The sequence below is a fragment of the Takifugu flavidus genome, unplaced genomic scaffold, assembly GCF_003711565.1.
Source record: "Takifugu flavidus isolate HTHZ2018 unplaced genomic scaffold, ASM371156v2 ctg286, whole genome shotgun sequence".
Taxonomy (NCBI): Eukaryota; Metazoa; Chordata; class Actinopteri; order Tetraodontiformes; family Tetraodontidae; genus Takifugu; species Takifugu flavidus.
The window spans coordinates 15,001-42,500 of NW_026621929.1; the positions used below are offsets into that span (position 1 = coordinate 15,001).

The 27,500-nt window shown below is 51.4% G+C and overlaps 2 protein-coding genes across 7 annotated transcripts in view; both read right to left on the reverse strand.

Annotated features, from left to right (window-relative positions):
* Positions 1-8,633: 8,633 nt before the first annotated feature.
* Positions 8,634-11,670, reverse strand: ppp1r3cb (protein phosphatase 1, regulatory subunit 3Cb). 2 transcript variants are annotated; one of them, XM_057023673.1, is made up of 3 exons: positions 11,463-11,670; positions 10,156-10,539; positions 8,634-10,047 (listed from the first exon to the last, which is right to left on the reverse strand). In XM_057023673.1, exons 2-3 carry the CDS (start codon positions 10,490-10,492, stop codon positions 9,464-9,466), a joined length of 921 nt encoding a protein of 306 aa, XP_056879653.1. In that variant the 5' UTR covers positions 10,493-10,539; positions 11,463-11,670; the 3' UTR covers positions 8,634-9,463. The 2 variants fall into 2 exon arrangements, with proteins under 2 accessions (XP_056879653.1, XP_056879654.1); XM_057023674.1 differs by lacking the exon at positions 11,463-11,670 and adding an exon at positions 11,275-11,419.
* A 4,550-nt stretch (positions 11,671-16,220) lies between these two features.
* The window catches only part of LOC130520115 (rho GTPase-activating protein SYDE1), an 11,531-nt gene continuing 251 nt past the window's right edge, over positions 16,221-27,500 (reverse strand). For 2 of the 5 annotated variants that reach the window (XM_057023676.1, XM_057023675.1), the window contains 14 exons: positions 27,457-27,500; positions 23,737-23,972; positions 22,658-23,144; positions 22,265-22,585; positions 21,717-21,912; positions 21,021-21,184; positions 20,669-20,758; positions 20,488-20,576; positions 20,270-20,407; positions 19,968-20,094; positions 17,935-18,110; positions 17,450-17,699; positions 17,118-17,381; positions 16,221-17,045 (listed from right to left, as the gene is read on the reverse strand). The exon at positions 27,457-27,500 is cut by the window's right edge. In XM_057023676.1, coding sequence (XP_056879656.1) covers positions 16,696-17,045; positions 17,118-17,381; positions 17,450-17,699; positions 17,935-18,110; positions 19,968-20,094; positions 20,270-20,407; positions 20,488-20,576; positions 20,669-20,758; positions 21,021-21,184; positions 21,717-21,912; positions 22,265-22,585; positions 22,658-23,144; positions 23,737-23,972; positions 27,457-27,500 — 2,932 coding nt within the window. In that variant the 3' untranslated portion in view covers positions 16,221-16,695. Of the gene's footprint in view, positions 17,046-17,117; positions 17,382-17,449; positions 17,700-17,934; positions 18,111-19,967; positions 20,095-20,269; positions 20,408-20,487; positions 20,577-20,668; positions 20,759-21,020; positions 21,185-21,716; positions 21,913-22,264; positions 22,586-22,657; positions 23,145-23,736; positions 23,973-24,155; positions 25,276-27,456 lie in introns of those variants that run through there. The other 3 variants (XM_057023677.1, XM_057023678.1, XM_057023679.1) reach the window with 3 other exon arrangements.

A 27,500-nucleotide genomic window follows, 5' to 3' on the forward strand; every position in this document is an offset into this window, starting at 1 on the left:
AGCACGGAGTCACATGACCGTGGCACCATTGTGGTTTCATAATGACGGCTAAAGCCGACGGTAAGTTGTCTTGTTCTCCTTTGGTGGTCAGGCTGTGGCACGTCAGGGGGAACAGACGGTTGCTATAGCAACACTATAAATAAAAGAGGGAAGTTCACGCTGCTGCGTCACAAGTGACGGGAAGCATCTTTGTTCAGGTCAGGGAAGTGAGGCCAGTCAGACCTCCTCCTGAGAGGGGTCATCTTCTGACCAGCTCATCACTCCTGTCACCAGGCTGGGAACTGGTCAGTGTAAACCAGCCCTGGAGGCCTTCAGGTCCAGGACCTTTAGAGGTTTAGGACAGGTGCTGAGAGGGTTCCAGACCAGCCCTGGAGGCCTTCAGGTCCAGGACCTTTAGAGGTTCAGGACAGGTGCTGAGAGGGTTCCAGACCAGCCCTGGAGGCCTTCAGGTCCAGGACCTGTAGAGGTTCAGGACAGGTGCTGAGAGGGTTCTAGACCAGCCCTGGAGGCCTTCAGGTCCAGGACCTGTAGAGGTTTAGGACAGGTGCTGAGAGGGTTCCAGACCAGCCCTGGAGGCCTTCAGGTCCAGGACCTGTAGAGGTTTAGGACAGGTGCTGAGAGGGTTCCAGACCAGCCCTGGAGGCCTTCAGGTCCAGGACCTTTAGAGGTTTAGGACAGGTGCTGAGAGGGTTCCAGACCAGCCCTGGAGGCCTTCAGGTCCAGGACCTTTAGAGGTTTAGGACAGGTGCTGAGTGGGTTCCAGACCAGCCCTGGAGGCCTCCAGGTCCAGGACCTGTAGAGGTTCAGGACAGGTGCTGAGAGGGTTCCAGACCAGCCCTGGAGGCCTCCAGGTCTGCTGGTGCAGCCCGGTCGTTGGGCTGTTGCCTCCATCGGAAGCAACCAAATGTTTGAGAGCTGTTGGGTCACTTCCTGCTGCTCGCTGAGTCAACAACTTTGATCTGACAGCGACCTTGAGCCACAGCAGAGACAGTCAGTCAAGCAACAGACAGTCAAGCAACAGACAGTCAAGCAACAGTCAGTCAAGCAACAGTCAGTCAAGCAACAGACAGTCAAGCAACAGTCAGTCAAGCAACAGTCAGTCAAGCAACAGACAGTCAAGCAACAGACAGTCAAGCAACAGACAGTCAAGCAACAGTCAGTAAGAGCTGCCTGAGCTCCACACATCACAGGATCAGTGTCACTGAAACCAGAAGAAAGCCTGCTGATATCCCTCACCCCCCCCCCCCCCACACACACCACACACACACACACAACACTCACTCACACACACCACACCCCACACACACACACACACACACCCCACACACACTCACTCACACCTGCTACAGAAAAGTCAGACTCACCTGGTGGTCGTGCAGGATTGAGGATTTCCTCGTGTGTGTGTGTGTGTGTGTGTGTGTGTGTGTGTGTGTGTGTGTGTGTGTGTGTGTATTACACCTACCTCTTTGTGCAGACATGAGTTCGTTCTCAGTGGCAACACAATGATCTTTCTATTCTTCCTCCCCCCTCGCTCCCTCTCTGTTTCTCTCTCCTCTCTCTCTCTCCCTCTCTCTCTCCCTCTCTGTTTCTCTCTCCCCCTCTCTCTCCCCCTCTCTCCCTCTCTGTTTCTCTCTCCCTCTCTCTCTCTCCCCCTCTCTCTCTCCCTCTCTGTTTCTCTCTCTCTCTCTTGCCCCCCCTCTTCCTCTCTCTCTCTCTAGTAATGCAGCTCTTGGCTCTCTCAGCCTTTCTGCACCTCCTCTCAGATTCTCTCCGTTTATCAGAAGCTGAGCGTCTCTCTCCCTCTCCCTCCCTCCCCCCCAGGGCTCAGCCCACTCCCCCTTCATCTCAGCGGTGCCTCTTCCTTCCCAGTACTCCCCCTCCCTCTCCACCTTTTCTTTACTGCCTGTTTTCCATCTCCACCTCTCCGTCCGACCCGCTGCTGTATTTCATCCTTCCGTCTCATTTCCTGTTTCTGTCTCTCTTTGAAACTGGGTCAGACATGAAAGCTGCTCCATAAAGAAGCTGGAGGGACGTGAGCCCCGCTGTTACTGGAGCCATCCAGTGGTCCCAGGAGCTGGGCTCAGGGTCCCAGGAGCTGGGCTCAGGGTCCCAGGAGCTGGGCTCAGGGTCCCAGGAGCTGGGCTCAGGGTCCCAGGAGCTGGGCTCAGGTTAGCGCTGGACTGTACCTCAGCGCTGCGCTGCTAACAAGGCTGGTTAACAAGGCTGGTTAACAAGGCTAGTTAACAAGGCTAGTTAGCAAGGCTAGTTAGCAAGGCTAGTTAGCAAGGCTGGTTAACAAGGCTGGTTAACAAGGCTAGTTAACAAGGCTAGTTAACAAGGCTAGTTCCAGCTGTAGGAGACACGCATGGTTTGAGTTTTGTCCACCTGGCTCCACCAGCAGATGTGGACAACGTTTCACGTCTTAACTAAGTTGTTTCCTGACGATGGAGGCAGCAGAGCAGCCAGAGTTTGACCTTTGGCCCCCGTGACTCCACGGTGAGGCGGTTATGGTGGTGAACATGGTGAACATGGTGAACATGGTGAACACCAGTAGGTGGACGTCCGTTGGGTTCTGACCTCCAGGGTTGGGTGGATATCAACAGCTTCCTCTCACAGCACGTTGGGACCCAGGAAGGTTCAAGGTTCCTGTAAATGTTCCCCTGAGAACCTTCCTGTTGGACCGATGAGCCCCGTCAGGCTCAGGGTCGTGGTGCTGCCATTGGTTCCTCCTCGGACCGATGAACCTGGTTCCCAGCATGCTAGCGTCTGCTCAGCGCTAACGAGGCTACGACCTCAGACAGGAACCAGAAACGTTGGTGGGCTGTGAGGGGAGGACCAGGGGAGCAGGTGGTTCTGTCCTCCGCAGGGAAGAGACGGGGCTCCAGCCAGGCCTGAAGGTCAGGAGAGTGGACCTTCTTTAAGATAGTGACTGAAGGTCAGTCATGTGATGCTGTTTCAGGGTCATGTGACAGGAGACAGGACACCAGCTCCTCCAGATCCTTTTCAGCATTTCTGTTTCTCCTACGACTTGCTGGCAACATCTTCCTCCATCAGTTCGGAACCCTTTCTGGGAGGTTTCTTCATCAAGGCTGGCAAAACGCTTGTTTGGTACTTGAACTGAATCTTGCTAGCGTAGCTTCTAGGCTGCCTCGCTAAGTGACGGCAGTTCTATTCCCTAAAACGTGCAGCAGTTTCCTGCTCTTATGAACTGTTGATTAAACCCTGGAAAATCCCCAATTCATGTGTTTTTGGAAAGTTTCGGTCACTCGGGTTAATTCAAGGATCACCTGAATGCAGCATCTCCAAGGGTCACGTGTCTGAAGTGCGCCATCTGTTGGGATAACACGGTTACTGCAGGGATGTCAAACAAATGGGATTTATTAATACATTTAAAAATATAATTTGAACAAGGGATGCGGCCCAGGACGGGTCCGAGCTGACAGTACCATTGGTGGGACGAGGGGGGCAGCAAAGACCCTCCTGAAGATAAATAACTGGTGCAGAAGAGGAAGACATGAAGCCTTGTGAAGGCTAAATATCGCTAGTTGGACACAGTTAAAAATAAGAGACACACTCGGGGTCGATGCATAATTCAGACGAGCTCTCTGCCCCTGTTGCCATGGTCCCAAAGCTCCCAGGAAATGAAGCACAAAAGGGCGTTTGTCACGGGTTTTACTGCAGAAAATACTGCAAAAATAGCTCCAAAATCATAAACAGAACCTACTTTATGTTGTTGTTTGGACCTGAAGGCGACACTGATGTATTTATTCATTCATTGATTGGCCCAGAAATAGAGCTGAAAGCAGTTTAACCAGGTAACCACTGTAACCTAATTTCATTCACTTCCTCTGACACTGGAGGTTTTTAATGTGGATTTGGGGGGGATTCATTGTTCTGTGATGTAAATTCAGCTGCAGCTTGAAAACATCTGGACAACATTGTCTAATTTATGAGTCGTTTGTTTCATATTTACATCTGCAGTTAACTTTCAGATGATAGATTTGCCCTGACCGCCCCCTACTGGAGGGACTGGGGGATGGCAGGCGGGGAGAGAGGGGGCAGGTAAGGAGGCAGGGGAGGAGGCAGGGAGGGAGGCAGGGAGGGAGGGGGCCGGGAAGGAGGGGACAGGGAAGGAGGCAGGGAAGGAGGCAGGGAGGGAGGCGGCCGGGAAGGAGGGGACAGGAAAGGAGGCAGGGAATGAGGCAGGGAGGGAGGCGGCCGGGAAGGAGGGGACAGGGAAGGAGGCAGGGAAGGAGGCAGGGAGGGAGGCAGGGAGGGAGGGGGCCGGGAAGGAGGGGACAGGGAAGGAGGCAGGGAAGGAGGCAGGGAAGAAGGGGACAGGGAAGGAGGCAGGGAAGGAGGCAGGGAGGGAGGCAGGGAAGGAGGCAGGGAGGGGAGGGAGGCAGGGAGGGAGGGGGCAGGGAAGGAGGCAGGGAAGGAGGCAGGGAGGGAGGCAGGGAGGGAGGGGGCCGGGAAGGAGGCAGGGGAGGAGGCAGGGAGGGAGGCAGGGAGGGAGGGGGCCGGGAAGGAGGGGACAGGGAAGGAGGCAGGGAAGGAGGCAGGGAGGGAGGCGGCCGGAAGGAGGGGACAGGGAAGGAGGCAGGGAGGGAGGGGGCCGGGAAGAAGGGGACAGGGAAGGAGGCAGGGAAGGAGGCAGGGAAGGAGGCAGGGAGGGAGGCAGGGAAGGAGGCAGGGAGGGAGGGGGCAGGGAAGGAGGCAGGGAAGGAGGCAGGGAAGGAGGCAGGGAGGGAGGGGGCTGGGAAGGAGGCAGGGAAGGAGGCAGGGAAGGAGGCAGGGAGGGAGGGGGCTGGGAAGGAGGCAGGGAAGGAGGCAGGGAGGGAGGCGGGGAGGGAGGGGGCTGGGAAGGAGGCAGGGAAGGAAGCAGGGAGGGAGGCGGGGGGAGGGGGCAGGGAAGGAGGCAGGGAGGGAGGAAGGGAGGGAGGCAGGGAGGGAGGGGACAGGGAAGGAGGCAGGGAAGGAGGCAGGGAGGGAGGCGGCCGGGAAGGAGGGGACAGGAAAGGAGGCAGGGAGGGAGGGGGCCGGGAAGAAGGGGACAGGGAAGGAGGCAGGGAAGGAGGCAGGGAAGGAGGCAGGGAGGGAGGCAGGGAAGGGGGCAGGGAGGGAGGCAGGGAGGGAGGGGGCAGGGAAGGAGGCAGGGAAGGAGGCAGGGAGGCAGGGAGGGAGGCAGGGAGGGAGGGGGCTGGGAAGGAGGCAGGGAAGGAGGCAGGGAGGGAGGCGGGGAGGGAGGGGGCAGGGAAGGAGGCAGGGAGGGAGGAAGGGAGGGAGGCAGGGAGGGAGGAAGGGAGGGACTTCACCAACATTACGCAAATACAATCATGTCCATGTCTACATCACCTTTCAACACAATAGCAGCCCAAATAGCCACCAGTTGGGTCCAAAAGCGCTATGGCCCAAGACTCACAGCCACGTCGTTACAAACATTCCATAGACTCCAGGACAGCCAAGAAGCAGCCGCCATCACCACCTCCTCACAACCCCAAGCTACAACCAACAACCCACCAACCCAGGCCTTAGCCACCATCCCGGAAGTGGTTGAGGAAAACTTTCCACCACGATCAAACAAGAAAAAGCACTCCAACATTTCACTTCATTTAGGTCCCCGTACGTCACTCGCTGAAGAAATACAGCAACATCTCTCAACACCCACACACTCAAAGAAACATCCAGCAGCTCCAACACAGACAACAAATGGCACAAACCCTTCTCCCACAACATCTCCTTCACATCACCCTCCTCATACGGCTGAAATAGCAACATCATCCACCTACACAATAAGTAAAGGCCCCATTAAAACATCGGCTCTCTTTCCACTAACTAACCCTAACCCTACATCACACTCTAAGATCCCTCCCTGCCAACCAACACCACCCATAATGACCTGTCAAACCCATCCACCTCAACCCCGACAACCAAGCAGGTCACCTGGGGGCCTCTTCCACCCACAGAAGACTCAGTGCCTGTCATTTTACCCATTCTCATTCCATACTCGGCACAGATGTTCTTGTCCACTATGCCAGCCACCTGGTTACGCTGTTCCATATATGCCCTGCCTGATGTGGGGTATGAAGGCAACAGTGGTTCCAGTAGTGATTGGGACACTGGGGGCAGTAACCCCCAAGCTGAGTAGATGCTCCAACAGATACCAGGAACCACATCAGAGATCTCTGTCCAGAAGAGCGCAGTCCAAGGAACAGCTTGGTTGATGATGATGATGGTTTTCCTGTGCCTCTGCATGCTGGTGCGTCTAGAAGGTCTGGCTGGGGGTTGTGCCCTAACCCTAACCCCCCTTTCCCCCCAGTCACCATGTACACACACAAACATAGCGGTTGGGAGCGGGTGCCATGTGGATTTAGTTGGTTGGTTGAAAGCAACCCTCCTCTCTGTCTACCAACATCTTTATCTGTCCCCTAACTTTAAATGCACATTAGACACCTTTGGAACATTCTCTGGAACGTACAGCACTGTCTAATACACTACACCACAAGCAGATGTGTATCCGCACAGGTGTGTACGTGTATCCCCACAGGTGTGTACGTGTATCCGCACAGGTGTGTACGTGTATCCCCACAGGTGTGTACGTGTATCCCCACAGGTGTGTACGTGTATCACCACAGGTGTGTGTACATGTATCCGCACAGGTGTGTACGTGTATCCGCACAGGTGTGTGTACGTGTATCCCCACAGGTGTGTGTACATGTATCCGCACAGGTGTGTACGTGTATCCGCACAGGTGTGTACGTGTATCCCCACAGGTGTGTGTACGTGTATCCCCACAGGTGTGTGTACGTGTATCCGCACAGGTGTGTACGTGTATCCGCACAGGTGTGTGTACGTGTATCCGCACAGGTGTGTACGTGTATCCGCACAGGTGTGTACGGGGGACGTGGTCCGCGGGTGCTTTGGTCGCTCTATGGCAGGCCCAAGGTCAGGGGTGCAGATCATTGGGCTTGTGGGGCCTCACGACTGGATGGCTGCACCTGGGGTGTGTGAGTGTGGGTGTGCTGCCCTTCATCGCCTGATGTTGGGTCCTCCTTTGCTCTTCCGCCCTGAGGATGGGATTGCGGTTGTCCGAGAACTGCTTGACCCTTCTGCCTGTTCTGCCCAGCAGGGGTCATTGGGTTCTCTGTGTTTCTGTGCTGCTTGTGGCCCGTTGCCTGGTTCATCGTGGTGGGGCTACGGTGTCCCGGTCTTACTAATCAGTACACCAACCTCTTGACCTCTAGTTGTATTTTCCTGCTGTAGTTTTAGCTTTTCCTGTTGCTCATGCTGTAACTGTATTTTCCTTTGAAGCTGTAGCTTCAGCTGTATCTGACTGAAGCTTCAGCTGTATCTGACTGTAGCTTCAGCTGTATCTGACTGAAGCTTCAGCTGTATCTGACTGTAGCTTCAGCTGTATCTGACTGACGCTTCAGCTGTATCTGACAGTAGCTTCAGCTGTATCTGACTGAAGCTTCAGCTGTATCTGACAGTAGCTTCAGCTGTATCTGACTGTAGCTTCAGCTGTATCTGACTGAAGCTTCAGCTGTATCTGACTGTAGCTTCAGCTGTATCTGACTGTAGCTTCAGCTGTATCTGACAGTAGCTTCAGCTGTATCTGACTGTAGCTTCAGCTGTATCTGACTGTAGCTTCAGCTGTATCTTCTGCTTTATTTTTAGCTGTGGCTTCAGCCATACCTCCTGCTGTAGTTTTAGCTGCTGCTACAGCTTGAGCCATATCTTCTTAGGCTGGGGTTGGCCAAGCACTTTTTACCCACTTTAGCTCCATATGGTGGACATCAGTGCATTGTCTCCCTTCCATCAGTCCATAATGGAGGTTTTGGTGGGTCTTCACTGTCCAGAGGGAGCTTATAAGGATGTATCTCCTGGAGCAACCCCCGTTTTTGCCAAAGGTCTTGTCTTCGGAAAGAGGCTACCTAGTTTTTACTAGAGTCCAGCTTTCAGGTTTTAGGAGAACACTTTTCTTTCCATCTGCTTTATGGCCCACAAAACGCTGACTTATTTCATCTGAGGATCGGCTAAATTAGCCGTTAACCAAAGCGGGAGGAGTTGTGAGAGAGGGAGATGATGTCGATTTTGAGTTCTCCAGACTGATTCAGAGATCAGAAGTTCTTTTAAATGTTCTTTTTAAAGGAGAACCTGTAGTTTGCTGCTGTCTGACCAATTTGCGTTGATTAAACTGGTAAAAACAGGGAAACTTGGTTGTGCGAACAAGTTGAACCAGAAGAGATTGTTTTAAATCCTAAAAGTGTGTATGTGCGCGTGTGTGTTATGTAACAAGGCTGTTCAGCCTTACGCAACGTTTGGTCCAGATCACCCCCCCCCCCCGGTTAAGCTACAGACACGTTACATCATCACTCCACCAGCTGTTTAACCCTAACGGTGTCGCTTGTTAGTCACTGATGATGTTTCCTTGTTGCTTCCTAATTGTTTTATTAAACCTCAGATGTCACAAAATAAAGAACTTTAATCAAAAGATAGAGTGGTGTTGTGTGTGTGTGTGCATGTGCACGTGCCTGTTTGTGTCTGCAACAGTGGTTTCAGGTCACTTCCTGTTCCTTTACTGTAAACTGTGACAGAACTGGGTTGACTGGGTGAGAAGTTCTTATCAACTGTTATAAGAGAATAAAAACCCACTTTTATTCTGCAAAGACACGCAGAACCTGTGCACCTCCTGTTAACGCCACCTTCTCCTCACACCAACACATTCATACAAATGCTACACAGGTCGTCATGAAAGTGCACGTTTCAAATTATGACCTTTGGCCCAAACTGACCTCCAGACGTAGAACTATTCATACTGTACATGCACCAACCTTCACATTACATGCTTTACCCCCCCCCCCCCCCCCCAGCCCACACAGGAAAGAGTGCTGGTGTGTTTACAGGAAGTTAGCTACAGCTGTTAGCATATCACCAATATCTCAGTAGTTAAATGGTAGCCTGGGGAACAAAAACACCAAAGGTGGATTCTTTTTCAGCATAAAAGGGAAATAAAACCAGTGATGTTTATATTTATAGGTGCAGAAAGACGGTGCTGTGAATGGACAACAATGGTAGGAGGGGTTCTTAGCACCAAAACTCTTTCATTCTCAGGATGTGCAGCTACGTAAGCTAACTACTGGAGTTAACTGTCTAGGAATCTATTCTTAAAGTAATGCTAACTCTATTTTTCGTAGAGCATGAGCAACAGTGCTAGCTGGAAGTTTGCTTAGTGTTCTACACAGAAATGACACAATTAAAGGAAGAGGCAGAAGGAACTCTGTTTGCCGGCCGGTGAAGCTGTCGTACAGCCTGTCCAAGCACAAAACCATCTCTGGTGAGGGTCCCTAGTCCTCCTGCAAGGGCAGTGAAGCCTTATGGGGGTGGCTGAATATTCTGCTGGTGTATCAGTGCTCCTACAAAAGTCCAATGACGTGTGCACGTTGCCATTGGCCCAGCTTGTTCACCAGTAGGGGGCACTGTCCTCAACATGACCCCAGCTCTGCCACTCAGGAAAGATCCCCGCCGACGTCCTGGGACTTCCAAAGGGGTCCAGCTCGATGCCACTTCCCTTTTCTCCAATGCAGCCTCCTAGTATCTTCAGACTCGGGGTGGTCTGAGTGTTCAGTGCTGGCTGGCCTTTTGTGTCCGCCACTACGAGCCGATAGTTCTCCCCACGGTTGTTGTCCCAGAAGGTCTGGTCGTGAGTCTGGTACCGAATGCAGAACTCAACCCGATGTGATGGCTCGAGGACCTCTGGTATCAAGACCGAGAAGGAGAAGGTGTCGATGTCGGGGCAGCCGTAGATGTTGTTCAAGTACAGACCCACGACATCCTTGAAGGAGCGCCATGAGTCAAAGGTGATCCGCATTGAGACAGACTTCTCAAAGGAAACATTTCGGACCTGGACAGTGCCTGAGAGCATGCGGTCCTGAATGGAACAGGTCTCCAGGCAAACCTGTTGGGATTTCAACCGGTTCCTCATGTCAAGATAATCCGCAGCTGGCTGGACAAAGTCCAGGATAAGAGGACCACAATCCCTTGCACCTAGAACACAAACAGGGAGAAGGGTTGAAGCTAACTGGAATAAACAACCAAGCAGTATTGGAATTTGCTTTAGCTCCGAGCCTGCTGGCTCCTGCTGGTATCACTGACCTTCACTGGGCACCAGGGGTAGTTCAGAGCAGGCGCCCTCTATCTCTGTCATGTGGAACTGCAGCTCAGAGAGCAAGTTGTCTTCTGCCTCGTTGAAGACATGAACAGCAGTCAGTGCCAGGCCACGAGCGTCTGCAAACACCACCCTCTTTTTCTTCCTCTTCTTCCACGTTGGTCGACTCACAATCTCTGCACTGGCGGTGGCGTTCCTGGCCACCAAGGTGACGTTAGACAGGCAGGGTCGCAGCGGTTCCACGCGCCTCAACAGCGGACTGTCATAGCTACTGAGGAAGGAGTGCAGAGGAGGAGAGTTGGCCAGGAAGATGCTGATGGCCATACTGGCCGCTGTGGTGGGACACGGACCCTCTCAGGATGTAGACTAGCCTATGACAAGGTGAAACATTATTATATGTATCATTTATTTCTTGTTCAAACGCTTCAAACGCTGCACTATCCTGCTCATCACTGGTCGAGTGAAGAGGTCACGTGGAACCAAGTGTCCTCAGGAATCATTGGCTCTCACTTTAAGACAGTCTGAGCAGGTTTAGCAGGAAAACTACCCACACCAAGGGTTCAGACTGAGACGGAAGCCTTGAAACGCCACAACCAGGCTGGAAGCCGATCAAACGTGGTTATTTTAAAATAACCTCAGACACTGAAAGGTCACTGAGGGAAGAGCGCACTGCTCCAGATCCACCGTAAAAACACCCAAAATCTCATTTTAATTGAACAGGAAGCTGAGGTTTTGTGTTGTAATGTTTGTCCTCAGTGACCTTAAACGAGCTGAACAACCTTGGTGGTTGTGGAGAAACTGCCGTCTTCTGATTAAACATCTCAGCACACGAACAGGTCAAAGCTTGGACACGTTTTAATGGCCAACAACCCAAAAGCAGCTTCACCGAGGACTCAATGTCAGACAGGAAATAAGAGAAAAGTGGGCGCACCAGGCCTTCACAGCTACGCCATCAGTTCTGTCAGGAACAGAAACTTCCGAGTTCAGTCATTTAGGGACAAATACTCCAAAAATGAACTTCTGAACAGAAGAAAGCTGATATCAATCCATTTGTTCTTTTATTGTGCAACAGTGAGTCTACCTGTCCTGAACCCGGAAACATTTACCTGAAGCCCCAAAACTGACAGGTTCCAGGCGTGACTGAGCATTTAAAGCCACTTTAGCATCGCAAGGTACCGACCCAGTCTGTGATCCGGACTCTTGGGGGCGATTTTAGACTAAAACCTGTTGAGGTGCGAAACCGCGGCCAGGAAGCTGCGCGCGCTCTGTGACGCAGTTTCATATGAAACCTCACCTCGTGCCCAAAACGGCAAAATTCGCTCGGTTTAATCCGGTTCAGTCCGGTGGGAGCCGCTTGCGCTTCTCTGCTCCACTTTCTCTGATTTTAGTCGAGACATTGTTGAAAAAGAAGGAAAAGAAGACGCCGTTCCTCTGAGCGCGAGCGGCGACACACCTCCCAGCAGGGCGCGAGCACGCGCGCGCGCGTCACACAGGCAGAGAGCAACCAATCAGACGCAAACACTCAGGATTGCAACCAATCAAATAGCATCACACAAAAGTATCCGGAAGCCAAATATTCGGTGGGCGGAGCATGTCCTGACCAGGAACAGAGAGATTTGTTATGTAAAAACTTATTAGTACAGATTTATATAAGAAAATGATGCAAATTATTATTTAACAAAGAAAAATGCAAGAAAACGTCCAGAGTCCAGGTCCATTTGTGCTATTACTGTGTTATATATTGTCTCTCAGTAAAAACAAGACTGTCCTAACTGTCCAATAAGGTGCTTTATGGAACATTTATCGCATTTATTCTTTTAAATTCCAAACCTTCCTAATGAAAAGCAGCTTATCAAGTAGCTCAGATACATCAAAGTCACACGTTGTAGTTTATACGACCACATTTCATTAAGATTGTAGATGGCAGACCAAACTAAAATGTCTCAGAGGTTCAACAAAACTTTGTTACCATTTTAATTTGATTGGACTATTGGGTTCATTGGATCAGAGTGAGTAACATTCAGTATTTTAGCAGCCCTATAACATCCTACCTGATGTTTTAGTCAACCTTCTGCAATCCCTTTGTTCTCAGGTCCCATCATTGTCACCTGGCCATTTTTTTAATCTGTTTTAGTTCCTCTCTTTCACCACGTAGGTTATTATTTATCCTGGTCATATTAAACCATTAAGTTCAAACAAAGAGTCAGTGAGACTCTCATCCAAAGGGCTTTTTCAGTTTTGACTGGATTCACTATTTAAGCTAATGCTTCAGTGCTAAAGCTTGAAGGTTTGATCTGTGTGGACTGGCCTTCTAAACACTTCCATGTTCCACTTGGGGTTAGGGTTAGGGTTAGGGTTAGGGTTAGGGTTAGCCTAGCTCAAGGGTTAGGGTTAGGGTTAGGCTAGCTCAAGGCTCAGGGTTAGCTCAAGGCCTGTTAGGGTTAGGGTTAGGCCTAGCTCAAGGGTTAGGGTTAGGGTTAGGCCTAGCTCAAGGCTCAGGGTTAGCTCAAGGCCTGTTAGGGTTAGGGTTAGGCCTAGCTCAAGGGTTAGGGTTCAGGTTAGGCCTAGCTCAAGGGTTAGGGTTAGGCCTAGCTCAAGGGTTAGGGTTAGGCCTAGCTCAAGGGTTAGGGTTAGGGTTAGGCCTAGCTCAAGGGTTAGGGTTAGGCCTAGCTCAAGGGTTAGGGTTAGGGTTAGGGTTAGGCCTAGCTCAAGGGTTAGGGTTAGGGTTAGGCCTAGCTCAAGGGTTAGGGTTAGGGTTAGGCCTAGCTCAAGGGTCAGGGTTAGCTCAAGGCCTGTTAGGGTTAGGCCTAGCTCAAGGGTTAGGGTTAGGCCTAGCTCAAGGGTTAGGGTTCGGGTTAGGCCTAGCTCTAGGGTTAGGGTTAGGCCTAGCTCAAGGGTTAGGGTTAGGGTTAGGCCTAGCTCAAGGGTTAGGGTTAGGGTTAGGCCTAGCTCAAGGGTTAGGGTTAGGCCTAGCTCAAGGGTTAGGGTTAGGGTTAGGGTTAGGCCTAGCTCAAGGGTTAGGGTTAGGGTTAGGGTTAGGCCTAGCTCAAGGGTTAGGGTTAGGGTTAGGCCTAGCTCAAGGGTCAGGGTTAGCTCAAGGCCTGTTAGGGTTAGGGTTAGGCCTAGCTCAAGGGTTAGGGTTCTAGGGTTGGGTTAGGCCTAGCTCAAGGCTTAGGGTTAGGCCTAGCTCAAGGGTTAGGGTCGGGTTAGGCCTAGCTCAAGGGTTAGGGTTAGGGTTAGGCCTAGCTCAAGGCATGTTTGGCTCTGTGTGTATTGCACAGTCTAAGAAGGCCAGAAAACCTTTATGGCTGAACTTGATATTGTGGTCCATGTTGTTGATGTGAGCAGTGAATACCTTCTTTTGGACTCTTGGCCAGACATAGCCCACCTACCTGTACCTTAGGCTGGGAGATGTTCCTTTGCAGAGTTTTAAACCCTTCTTTTCTATTCCATCCATATATAGTTTGGCTATTTTGGGGAAAACCAGGAAACCAATGGCACAACCATATTTCTTATTGTATTATGTGCAGTATTGCACGGTCGATGTCACCACTGTTGTTGTTACCAAAGTCACTTGTTGAAGGAAGAAGAAAAGATATTTGGGGTTTTTTTTAAAAAAAGCTTTGAGTTTAACAACAGCTAATTAGTGTCAGAACTCAGCAGCTTCTACAACCAGCGCTACACACACTGTTAGGACTTCAACGTGGAATTAGGCGGAAAGATAATCCAGTCATGCACCTGCATGAAAAGTGCCAGTTTCACTGTAAAATAAGGCTTAAGATTTAAATAAGGCAATCCAACAAAATTAGATAGAACAAGTGCAGTCAGTGTTGGATGCTACTTCTCTTAACTGGGCGCTTCATTTGGTTTTTAAAAAAAAAAAAGTGTTTGATGAGTATAAATAAAAAAATAAAAATATGTTTTGAGCTGTAATGATTGACGTTAGCACTAGGTGTCACCAGATGTCTACATCGGCTGGACATGTCGAGGTTTATTTGAGGACGTCTCGCCTTTTTCCGGCTTCTTCAGTTCTAAACTCCCTGAGGGCAGAGCTTGACAATATAGCCCTTGTGGACCATTAGCATGCTAATGATCTGTACCCAGAGGTTCTGTCAGGTAGTATGTGGTCCTGTGATAGCTGTCCTTTTGTTGCCTCTGGCGTAGGGATATACGTACAGTCATGTGACAGGAGTGGAAACTATTGGTTCTTCTCGGTCTGGTTTTATTTTTGGATTGTTTGAGCTAAACCCAGGTCCTCGGTGTAGTCTGGTGACTTGCTGACCAGCGGAGCAAGGGCCAAGGCTCGATGTTGGGCCACATTGTCGATGCTCTTGAGATGGTCTCAGGTTTGGCTTCCCAAGGGTTTAGTCCAGTATCAGTTCTGTCAAGAGGTCAACAACTGTCTTCTGGTACATGTTGATGGGTCCTGTTTAAATGGTTCTTGAGTGGATTAATGCCAGTGATGCTGTCCTGTGTCCATACAGGCCCGCTGTTCCTCCGACTGGACCCCGCAGTGGTCCTGAAGAGCATCCCGGCTCGGTCTAACTCACGGCTCCACTGGCAGATGGAGCTTTGACCACCATGACCAGGATTTCATAGAAACCTGTGAATTCAAGATGCTTGAAATCAAGTCGAATTATCCACAAATGTCGGAGTTTCCATGATTTGTGGACAGGCGCACAGCAGATGAAGGTTTTATTTCTTCACTTAGTGACCTTAACTAACCCTAACCCCCTAACCTAAACCCTAACCTCCTAACCCCCTAACCCTAATCCTACCCCCCAATCCTAACCCCCTAACCCTAACCCCCTACCCCCTAACCCTAACCCCTAACCCTAACCCTAATCCTAACCCCCTAACCCTAACCCCCTAACCCTAATCCTAACCCCCTAACCCCCCAATCCTAACCCCCTAACCCCCGAACCCTAACCCCTAACCCCCTAACCCCCTAACCGCCCAATCCTAACCCCCTAACCCCCTAACCCCCCAATCCTAACCCCCTAACCCTACCCCCTAACCCTAACCCTAACCCCCCAACCCTAACCCTAACCCCCTAACCCTAATCCTAAGCCCCTACCCTAACCCCCTAACCCTAATCCTACCCCCCAATCCTAACCCCCTAACCCCCTGACCCTAACCCCCTAACCCTAACCCCTAACCCTAACCCCCTAACCTAACCCCTAACCCCCTAATCCTAATCCCCCAATCCTAACCCCCCAACCCTAACCCTCTAACCCTAACCCCCTAACCTAACCCCCTAACCCTAATCCTAATCCCTAACCCTAACCCCCTAACCCTAATCCTAACCCCCTAACCCCCTAACCCCCTAATCCTAACCCCCTAACCTAATCCTAACCCCCCTAACCCTAACCCCCCTAACCCTAATCCCCCAATCCTAACCCCCCAACCCTAACCCTCTAACCCTAACCTCCTAACCCCCTAACCCTAATCCCTAACCCTAACCCCCTAACCCTAATCCTAACCCCTAACCCTAACCCCCTAACCCTAACCCCCTAACCCTAATCCTAACCCCCTAATCCTAACCCCCCAACCCTAACCCCTAACCCTAACCCCCCAACCCTAATCCTAACCCCCCAATCCTAACCCCCTAACCCTAATCCCCCAATCCTAACTGCCCAACCCTAACCCCCTAACCCTAACCCCCTGACCCTAACCCCCTAACCCTCTAACCCTCTAACCCTAACCCCTAACCCTAATCCTAACCCCCCAATCCAACCCCCTAACCCTAATCCCCCAATCCTAACCGCCCAACCCTAACCCTCTAACCCTAACCCTCTAACCCTAACCCCCTAACCCCTAACCCTCTAACCCTAACCCCCTGACCCTAACCCCCTAACCCTAACCCCCTAACCCCCTAACCCTCTAACCCTAACCCCCTGACCCTAACCCCCTAACCCTAACCCCCTAACCCTAACCCTTCACTTAGTGATTGTGGTCCTGGTGCAGGTGAGTCCTTTCATGTATTCCTGCTGTGAATCACCTGTTGATGCAGCAGGAATCAAGTCCGTGAAACAAAAAGAAAAATTAGGAATCTTTTAAAAAAATCTTTTAATGTATCACAGCTCAAAATTTCAACTTTCAGTTCATAGTTGAGTTGTTTCATAAAATGTAAATGTGAACATTTCTGCTTTTATCGTTGTTATTGAAGAACCAACAAGGACAAAGTGTACATGTGCGTGTGTGTGTGTGTGTGAGGGTGGTGTGTGTGTGTATGTGTGTGTGTGAGGGTGTGTGTGTGTGTGTGTATGTGTGTGTGTGTGTGGTGTGTGTGAGGGTGTGTGTGTGTGTGTGTGTGTGTGTGAGTGTGTGTGTCTGTGTGTGTGAGGGTGTGTGTGTGTGTGTGTGTGTGTGTGTGTGTGTGAGGGTGTGTGTGTGTGTGTACAGTACAATTGTGAGCTTGTGTTTGTTTGGTTTATAGTGTAACAGGATCACTGACATCATGTGACCAGTAGAGATCAATAATTTGCTGCTTAATAATTGGTCAGAATTAGAAAACCAACTGTGCTTCAACTCTTTGGTGCCATCATAAAGATCAAAAATATAAGTGCTAACAAATGTGCAATCATAAGAATACTGTAGAACAATAATAATACTGAACATGGCGTCTTCTTCCTGTCACCACCGTCGTCACGCTTGTACCTAGAAAATGCCGCCAAGAGACGGCAGAACTCACGGTCCAGATCATGGATCAGAGTGTCAAAGTCCTTCAGACTCAGTCGGCAGTTGAACGGAGCATCAAAGTCCAGGAGCTCCTCCACATACAGCCCAACTCTTTCTCCAGAAGGCCACGTCTCTGGCTTTAGCTTATCCTCCTCCTCTTCCTCCTCCTCCTCCACATGTTCTTCATCTCTACTGCCTGAAGACGAGACATCGGGTGGATTTGTTAGGAGGAAATGAGCTGCAACGAAGCATCCAGAATCATCTCTACCTCCATCGCTTTCACTTCCTGCAACCTCGTCATAGTCAGCCTCCTGTCCCAGCAGAAGGTCCGGTCCACAGACGCTCCAGTCTCCAGCGTAGCGGTTGATGGGCGGGGGGCTCTCCAGCCGAGCGGTGCCCCCCCGACTGCGACGCGACACCACTGCCTCCTCCTCTGGCAGCAGCGTGAGATCCTGCTGCTGATCCGGTGTGTCAAAGGTCTGAGCTACACGTGGGGAGATGGTGTCATCTGCAGAGGCACGGTGGGTCGGCACTGAGGGTGAGGAAAGACTTGAATCATGTAAGGAGCTCATAGGAGAACCGTTGATCCTCGACTCTCACCTGGCCACAGCTGCAGCAGGTAATGAAGGGCCTCGATGTGTCGTTTGAAATCGACTGCGCTGGAAAACTCTTCCCCCAGAGAGGGTCTCTGCGCTGTTCCCCTCAGCCCTCCTGCAGCTCTCCAGGCCTCCTGCGTTGGGGTGAGGAGGACCGGGCCAAAACACACTGCAAGGTTCTGGTGTGTCATCCTGTTGAAGGAGCTGAAGGATGCCACCAAGCTGAGGTGGTCCAGCAAGAGAGACAGTGTGGCCTGGAGGGAAAAGCAAGGATTAACATGACCCTCGACCAAGCTGACGGACTACTGTCAGAATGTGGTGCTGAAAGAACCCCCCCAAAGAGAAAAGGCAGACTTGACTGTGCAGCCACCCAGCTATGAATGAATGAATGAATGAATGAATGAATGAATGAATGAATGAATGAAAGACTGAACAGCTGTTTTAGGCAACCCCTTTCAGCTGTGAGCGTTCATTCTGGAGCGGGAGTACCCTCTCTGGGGGCGGCAGGCAGGACAGCAGCTCCACCGTCCTCTGGGCCAGCTCAGGATCTGGACTCACAGGGGCTGCCGGTGGGGGGCGCAGGACCATGGCCTCCCTCACAACCTGATAGAGGGTCCTTGTGATGAGTTGGGACGGCAGCTCTCGTAGGTAGTCTTTTAATATGCCTGTGGAGAGTCCAGATGATCAGTCGCCTGTTCCCTCTTAGCTGTACGGTAGCGTCTGTGGTATCAAGGCCAGATGTTGCCCTTCAGCTGAAGAAGGTCCATGTTGATCTCTGCTGGACAGGTGTGTTAAGGTGCAGCACCTGACTGCTACTGTCACTGTGTCATATTCTACATCTCTTTCAGATTTCATCTTCTGAGTTCTCCAGGTTCTTAGTGGGCGTGTAGCTTTACCATGCTAGCTTAAATAGCACCGTTAGCTGACTCAGACATATTTAATACTGTTGTCAGACAAAGAGTGTGAGAGACCAAAAACATTATTGGCAACACAACAGTGTGTGTTTGCTTGATGAAAATGTTGGCTGCCTTTTATGGATGAGGCTTTCAGAGAAATCTCTGGAGAAGGGTCAGGGGTCAGGGTTAGGGTCAGGGTCAGGGTCAGGGTCAGGGTCAGGTTAGGGTCAGGGTCAGGGTTAGGGTCAGGGTTAGGGTCAGGGTTAGGGTCAGGGTCAGGGTTAGGGTCAGGTTAGGGTCAGGGTCAGGGTCAGGGTTAGGGTCAGGGTTAGGGTCAGGGTCAGGGTTAGGGTCAGGGTCAGGGTCAGGGTTAAGGTCAGGGTTAGGGTCAGGGTCAGGGTCAGGGTTAGGGTCAGTGTTAGGGTTAGGGTCAGGGTCAGGGTTAGGGTCAGGGTCAGGGTCAGGGTTAGGGTCAGTGTTAGGGTTAGGGTCAGGGTCAGGGTCAGGGTTAGGGTCAGGGTCAGGGTTAGGGTCAGTGTTAGGGTTAGGGTCAGGGTCAGGGTCAGGGTTAGGGTCAGGGTCAGGGTTAGGGTCAGGGTCAGGGTTAGGGTCAGTGTTAGGGTTAGGGTCAGGGTCAGGGTTAGGGTCAGGGTTAGGGTTAGGGTCAGGGTCAGGGTTAGGGTCAGGGTCAGGGTTAAGGTCAGGGTTAAGGTCAGGGTCAGGGTCAGGGTTAGGGTCAGTGTTAGGGTTAGGGTCAGGGTCAGGGTCAGGTTTAGGGTCAGGGTCAGGGTCAGGGTTAGGGTCAGGGTCAGGGTCAGTGTTAGGGTAGGGTCAGGGTCAGGGTTAGGGTCAGGGTCAGGGTTAGGGTCAGTGTTAGGGTCAGGGTCAGGGTAGGGTCAGGGTTAGGGTCAGGGTCAGGGTTAGGGTCAGGGTCAGGGTCAGGGTCAGGGTCAGGGTTAGGGTCAGGGTCAGGGTTAGGGTCAGGGTTAGGGTCAGGGTCAGGGTCAGGGTCAGGGTTAGGGTCAGGGTCAGGGTCAGGGTTAGGGTCAGGGTTAGGGTCAGGGTCAGGGTTAGGGTCAGGGTCAGGGTCAGGGTTAAGGTCAGGGTTAAGGTCAGGGTCAGGGTTAGGGTCAGTGTTAGGGTTAGGGTCAGGGTCAGGGTTAGGGTCAGGGTCAGGGTCAGGGTTAGGGTTAGGGTCAGTGTTAGGGTTAGGGTCAGGGTCAGGTCAGGGTTAGGGTCAGGGTCAGGGTTAGGGTTAGGGTCAGGGTCAGGGTCAGGGTTAGGGTCAGGGTCAGGGTTAGGGTCAGGGTCAGGGTTAGGGTCAGGGTCAGGGTTAGGGTCAGGGTTAGGGTTAGGGTCAGGTCAGGGTCAGGGTCAGTGTTAGGGTTAGGGTCAGGGTCAGGGTCAGGGTCAGGTCAGGGTCAGGGTCAGGGTCAGGGTTAGGGTCAGGGTTAGGGTCAGTGTTAGGGTTAGGGTCAGGGTCAGGGTCAGGGTCAGGGTCAGGGTTAGGGTTAGGGTCAGGTCAGGGTCAGGGTCAGGGTCAGTGTTAGGGTTAGGGTCAGGGTCAGGGTTAGTCTGATGTCTGATGAGTTTTATGTTCATGGTCCCACGTGAAGCGTTACAAACCTGTGATGACGTTGATGTCAGGATAGAGGTCCTCGCTGAGGCACACGGCGGAACTGTTGCGCTCAAACCAATCCCTGAGCTCCTTCTTAACGGCAGCTGAACCACACAGTCTGTATAACCCCACCACCTGTCACACACACACACACACGCACACCACACACACACACACACACACACACACACACACACACACACACACCACACACACACACACACACACACACACACACACACACACGTGTCATTGCTGGGATGATCCCTCTGTGGAGCGTTGGGGATCAGGCTGGGATGATCATCCGTACTCTGAGTCCTCGCACTTCGATCTCCTTCACACACTTCTGGATGAGCAGAGGGATGGGGACGGGGGACTCTTCCTTCTCCACGAGGTGGTGTAACTCCACTCCAAACACATTCGTTGGTCCTGATGAGCTGCTGATGGGCTGAGAAGCGTCAGCAGACAGTGTGACACGATTCCTGTGGTAATACTGCAGTCGTGAACACAGGCAGCTCTCTTCTCTACCTGCGTGTCCCATTTTTCCTGCAGGGACAGTTTGACGTAGAGGAGACCTCTGGGCTCCAGCTTCACACACAGCTGCTGACTTCGAGTCGCTGACACACAAACATCGTTATTTTGCTTTCTTTCTTCAGAAAACCATCCTTTGTAAATGAAAACAGTGACGTTGGAGAAGAGTGTGAGGAACCTTTGAAGAGTGGTGGGATTGAGACTCCGCCCAGACAGCAGACCTTGTTTCTGATTGGTCCACATGACTTCTGGTCTCCATGTATATTTGCTGCATAGATGACAAAACACACAACTCAACTTTTCCAACGGAAGTAGAACAAAGTTTATGTCAGAAGAGGAAAAATAGACACAAAAATAGTCCAGACAAAAAAGTTCAGACTTTGGCTGAATTTGGATCCGAGATTTCGAACCGATATTTGGAAGAAATGGGCGGTGCTAACTAACACAACACAGAAAAGACTTTCTAACTGCAGGTAACTTCTCAACAACAGCGCAGACGGGCAATTCTGGTCCCAGGAACTGGTTTTCACCTGGTGTCAGCAGGATAATGCGGAGCAGCTGTGCCCTCTCCAGCTCCAGGTGGAAGGCGTGGTTCAATGACAGGGCGGGGCCTCGCAGGGCCAGCGGGGCCGTCCTCGCTCTGGTCACCCCATCCACCTGGATGGCCAGGAAGACCTCCTTACTGTCCTCTGACCTGATGGGTGAGAAGAGCGAGAGGCTGGCCTTCATGATCCATGACAGAAATGTGGCAGAACGTAGGGGGACACCAAGTAATAAAGAGCTGGACAGTTTCTGCTGGAAAAGTTGAGAAAGAACAAGAGCAAAGTTTCTTCAGTCCAGGAGGTTTCATACTGCCTGAGAAACCCTGTGCTGAGCTGCTACACGAGGCCCCTCCCACTGCAGCGAGCGCCATGTGCACTCTGTCTACGTCCTCCTCACCTTGGCCAGACTAATCTCTTCTTGTCTGTAGAAACCCCGCCCACTCCAAATTTCTGCTCGATCTCACCATAGTTCTTGGACACCATGCAAGAAAATAGTTCTGTCAGTAAAGCGTGTAAATTTTGGATATACATTTTGTTATCGGAAAAGTGAAGCCTTTTGTTCAATTTATTGTTTACATTTTTGTCGTTCAATAAACATAAAAGGACAAACTTCGTGGAAGGAGAACACACGTCAGCCAGAAGCTCCGGTGGAAGGTTTGATTGGAAAACCATCCGTGTTCCTACCTGCTGGTCTTCATCGCCTCCAGGCCAAGCAGATGGACGGTCAACAATCCCGTCACTCGTTGGCTGCACCGCTGTAGGTTAGAGCCCAGGTACAACTGGAAAGAGGTGACATCACAGAGCATTTCCTGGGAGGGTGTAACAGCCGCTGCCTGTTGCCGTGGCAGCAGCTCAGGGGAGTCTCCATCACTGAGGTGACCTAGAGGGATGACAAGTGAAAGGCGTCGTTCGTGTGTGATACCACAGATGTGGGATTAGCAAAGCACTGAACTGAAGAGGAAACTGGTGAAGGTCCATCTAACCCTCCAAGCACCTCCAAGCACCTCCAAGCACCTCCAAGCACCTCCAAGCACCTCCAAGCCCCAGTTATCAGCAGTGAGAGAACATTCGTATGCTGGGTTGGGAGGTTTCACGCTGGCTTTTATCAGCCTCTCCTGACTCTTGGTTACCATAAAGGCACCATAGAAATTACACCAAGGCTATGTCTGGAAAATTTGTGTGGAAGAATAAAAAGCCTCCGCCTCTTGATAATGAGTATGGAAATAGTTCACCTCCTTTACTTCCAGAACACCCCCGGGATGGACGCCGCTGAGGTCTGGCTGCAGGGGTAGAGCTGTCCAGGTGATATCTGCTGAGGACATTCTGGTTTGACAAGACAGGAGGAGATGTTACGCTGCTACTTGTAGCCTGGTCTCCCCCACTGGCATCGGTTTCCTGACGATTAGAGCGCGAGGATGAGCGAAGGCTGAGTTTGCGGCGTAACTCCGGGAGTTTCTTCATCTTGAGGGAGAGTTTCCTCACTGTGCCGGGAGACCGTAGCCTGTCAATCCTGTTCTTTTGGGAGGTGGAACCGCAGTCTGAGGTGGGGTGTTCTGGACACAGAAGTAGGAAGAATGAGCAACTAAATGGCACTGAAGGGTAGCAGAAACAACAGGGCTTCTCACCTGCACCTTCTCTGCAGTCATCAGGATGGTGGCCCACATTGGTGCCCTCTCCTGGCTGCCTGCTGCTGAAACCATCTGCAGGTTCTGACCTGTCTGCTCTGCTACCAGCTTGTCCTGTTCTCTTTGTAGTAGTGTCTTTCATCATTTCATCCCTTCTCCTCCATATCTCCACTCCAGTTGAAGCACCTGCTGCATCTTCCTCCTCGGGGATTGGGTTGTACCAGATGTTGCTTCCAGTCTCCTCTGAGAGAGCCACACTTGAGCCCTGTGGCTTTCCTGAAGACAGCACCCAAGCTCTGCTGCTGTGATCCAGGCTTTGGAGATAGGCATGTTGGGCAGACTTTGAGTTGACGGTGGTGGTGGTGGACAGGTCAGAGGAAGCCTTAGCAGCCTGAGAGGCTTCCAGGTGGACTGGTGCAGAACCCATGGCATCTCTGGAAGCACTGGTTGTATCCTTCATACAGGTAAGTTCACAGCACTGCTCTGTCTGTCAATAAAAGGAAGTGATGGTTCATACCACAGTTATAACATAATTGGCGTCAGCACCATTTGAACTCTGAGGAAGTTAGAGGCTGCACCAGAGGAGCCAACAGAGGAACAACCACACTGCTTCAATCGCATATACGTGAAGGCAGGTGAACTCCTGAATGAGCCTCCAGCTCATTGCCAGGCCCAATGTGGGCCTTTGGGGGCTTGGCACTTTGTTCAAGGGTACCTTGGCCATGGTTGGAAGGTGTCCCGGTACCCCCCCTTGCTACCAGAAAACCTCCCAAATTTTGTCTGTGCCTGGGACTTGAGCCAAGAACCCTCCTCAGATCAGGCCCCTACAGACTGAGCAACCACCACCAAAGGTTCAGTCTCAAAATACATAAAGGAGCAACCCAAACAAAACTGAGAGGAATTGAACTACCAGGCCCGGCTCTAAATGGGAATGATGTGCCGAATGTGGAAAACTTCCCTTGGAAGCAACACGAGGTCAAATTCTGCACAACCAATCAGGAAGGAGAGCAAACCAAAGCTGTGTGTGTGTGTGTGTGTGTGTGTGTGTGTGTGTGTGTGTGTGTGTGTTCATGCTCTACCTCATTCCTTGGTGGATCTAGTGGATCCTGTGATACTCCTGAAAGCCATTCTAAGGTTCCGGGGGTGGAGCTTGATTGCAGACCAGTGGGTGGAGCCTCAGAGCCGTGGCGTGCCCATGACTGCTTTTTAGCAACAGTGATGTTCGGTCTTGGTGAAGATGGATCAGATCCTGCTGCTGTCAGAGTTCTGCTGGTTGTCATGGATGATGAAGATGATTCTAGTTCACCCTCAACCTCTGAAACAAACCCAGACATTCTTAATATTCTGTCAGTTGTTGAAGGAAAAGAAGGATTGTGTGTGTGTGTGTGTGTGTGTGTGTGTGTGAGAGAGAGAGAGAGAGAGAGACACTGTTTGAAAGAATCTTGTGTGCATGTGTGTTGTTGGATCTACATTAAGGAGGATCTACATTAATGAGGACCTTTAGAACTTTGTGATGTCAGTCGATCCAGATGTTAGGGTTAGTTGTTGTTCCATAGTCACACATGAGTGAGGAGACCCTGTGAGGACAACTGCGAGTGTTATGGAACTGATTTCTTTGAGAAAATCTCTGCTCTTATTTCAGTGAAGGTTCTCAGTCCTCCAGGTCCTGGTGATTCTGGTAGTTGAATCGCAGCAGCTGGAGGTCCATGCAGATGTTTCACCTCTCATCCAGGAGGCTTCATCAGTTCTGACTGTTGGGGAGTTCCAGGTTCTTCTGCTCTTCAGGAGCCAAGAACACCTTTGGAGCTTCAGTCACCTGGTTGTTGGCTGCTCCACCCCCCATTATGGGGGAGGGGTTGAAACATCCCCTGACACCATGAGGTGTCAGGGGATGTTCTTCAGTACCGTGGGGAGGTTCTTCAGTACCGTGTTGTAAACAGGTGGGAGGTGACGTCTCAGAGCCTCACCTCTGGTTAATGATGGTCTCCCCACCCATCTATGTTCCCTGGCCAAAACCTGGACATCACTGTCCTCAAACCAGTGTCCTTTGTCCTTCAGATGCTGCTGAGTCCTGGCCTGAGGAGCTGGCTCTTCTGTTGGGCCATGAAGTGGTTGTTTGGTCTCCCCACTGTAGAGGTCTGGGTCTTCCTCGCTGCACTGGACTGCACAACGGAACATCTAATAATGATTCCACCAGCAGCAGCAAGGGTTCGAATCTCTGTCTGATTTATCCAGGGTGGACTCTTGTCATCCTGGAAACCCTCTGTTCAGGTGCATTCTGGGATGTTGTGTTTGAGATGTTCAGCGATTTCTGAGTTGGCACAGTGAGGTGATGATCCCTGGAGGAGCAGACCCGTAGCCACACCGGTCCTACGTCCTGACTCCTCCCCTGCTTCCCCTCACAGCGGGGGTGCCTCAGGTGGAGCCGTCCAGGACCACCGAGGAAAACCTGTCTGGCTGTAAGTGTGCTGATCATCTTGTTTATTCGTGCTTTTTGGACGGGCAACATGTGAAAATGTTAGGACTTTTAGCACGACTTTCTGCACACATCATCACCATCATCATCACCATCATCATCATCATCATCACCACCATCACCATCAGCACCATCACCACCAGCACCAGCAGCATCACCACCACAGCATCAGCATCAGCAGCACCAGCACCACACATCACGCATCCATCATCACCAGCACCAGCAGCACCATCACCACCACCATCATCAGCGTCATCAGCATCACCAGCATCACCATCAGGACCATCAGCAGCACCCCCATCATCAGCAGCACCATCATCATCACCAGACACAGCAGCACCAGCAGCACCCCCACCAGCCAGCACCAGCAGCAGCACCACCATCAGCAGCACCAGCAGCAGCAGCAGGAGCAGCACCAGCAGCAGCACCACCAGCATCATCACCAGAATCAGCAGCAGGAGCAGCACCAGCAGCACCGCAGCAGCATCACCATCACCAGCATCAGCACCAGCACCAGCATCACCATCACCATCATCATCATCATCACCATCATCACCATCAGCACACCATCAGCATCATCACCACCACCAGTCACACTAGCAGCAGCATCACCACCATCATCACCATCATCATCACCATCACATCGCATCAATCATCATCACCATCATCATCACCATCATCATCATCATCACTCACCATCACCATCACCATCATCATCATCATCACCATCATCATCATCATCATCATCATGTTGGAGGTCCTTCAGCAACCTCCCATGTAAAAGTTTGGCTTTGTTCTTTAAAGTCACAGGTCACTTAAGATCAACCTGATGTGGTTCTAACATCCTCCTGACCGGTTTTCTTCTCCACATTCCTGGTCTCCTCACCCTGACCTCCTCATGCTGGAACTGGTCTGCTTGCAGTTTGCTGAAGCTGCTCTGAAACTTCAACAATAACCAGGAAGTGAGGAAGATGAGAGGTCACCTGACCTGGAGGGTTAAATGTGGGAATTTGACAACATGAAGTCCTCTACTCTTTATGTGCCAGACTAGTGATGTGGGAGGAGCATAGGAGCAGCAAAGGAGGGGGCGGAGCAGGAAGGAGGGGTGGGGCATCTTTGGAGGGTGCGGAGGGGAGATGGAGGGGGCAGATAAACAGCTGTGTGTGTGCAGATGTCAACGAAGTCTCTGTTCTGAGGTTCAACACACTGCTGAGCATTCACTATTCATTCCCCCCAACACACACACACCACAACACACACACACACACACACACGCTCACACCAAACACACACACACAAACACACAAAAACACACACCACACACGCACCACACACAAACAACAACACACACGCACACGCACACACACACACGCACACACACAAACACACAAACACACACACACACACACGCACACACGCACACACACACACACCACACACACCACACCACACACCAAACACACACACACAACACACACACACACACACACATGGGTTGGGTTTTGTGACCATGACGACAGTGGTTGTCAGAGTAGTAATGGTCAGTGTGTGACACTCTGAAACCCTGATCTCGTCAATATTATCACTGAGGTCACATCAGAGCTCTGACAGAAACAAACAGGAAAAACACACACACACACACACACACACACACACAACTAATGACAGGAAGTGGTTACTTGACCCACTTTGTCTACAGGAAGTTCATCATCTTGCCCTGTATGTTTGTGTTTGTGTGTGTGTGTGTGTGTGTGTGTGTGTGTTGTGTGTGTGTGTGTGTGTGTGTGTGTGTGGCTTAACCCTGACTTGTGATTGGCTGATGTAACTAGCTTATTGCACATGTGAACGCGTGTTATTGTTGGTTGACCGGTTGTCAGACTGGGTGAAGCTGCTCAGAGATGGATGGGGTTGAGTCATGTGACCTGCTGAGGAGGGTGAATGTGTAGCTTTATTATTCTCACAATAACCACGACAGCGCACGTGCACATCACCATCACTGAGGTCACTTCCTCCCTCTGATGTTTCCAACAGCAAGGTCTCAAATTTACCATCAGACATGTTCAGTGACATTTCCCAGCTCAGAGCTGAGGCGGCGATTTGAACGGCTGCCCTCAGGACGCCACATGACTGATGACCCCCCCCCCCCCCCCCCCCCACTTCCTGTTGATTCTTTTCATCCTCAGTCAAACATTTAAATTTCCATCAGCTGCTGCTGAAGTTCTGAGATCCAGAGAGACCCATCACATTCATAACGTGTGTGTGTGTGTGTGTGTGTGTGTGTGTGTGTGTGTGTGTGTGTGTGTGTGTGTGTGTGCTCGCTCACCTCTCCGTTTGGACTCACTCTTCCTACGTGATCGCTCTCTGCCT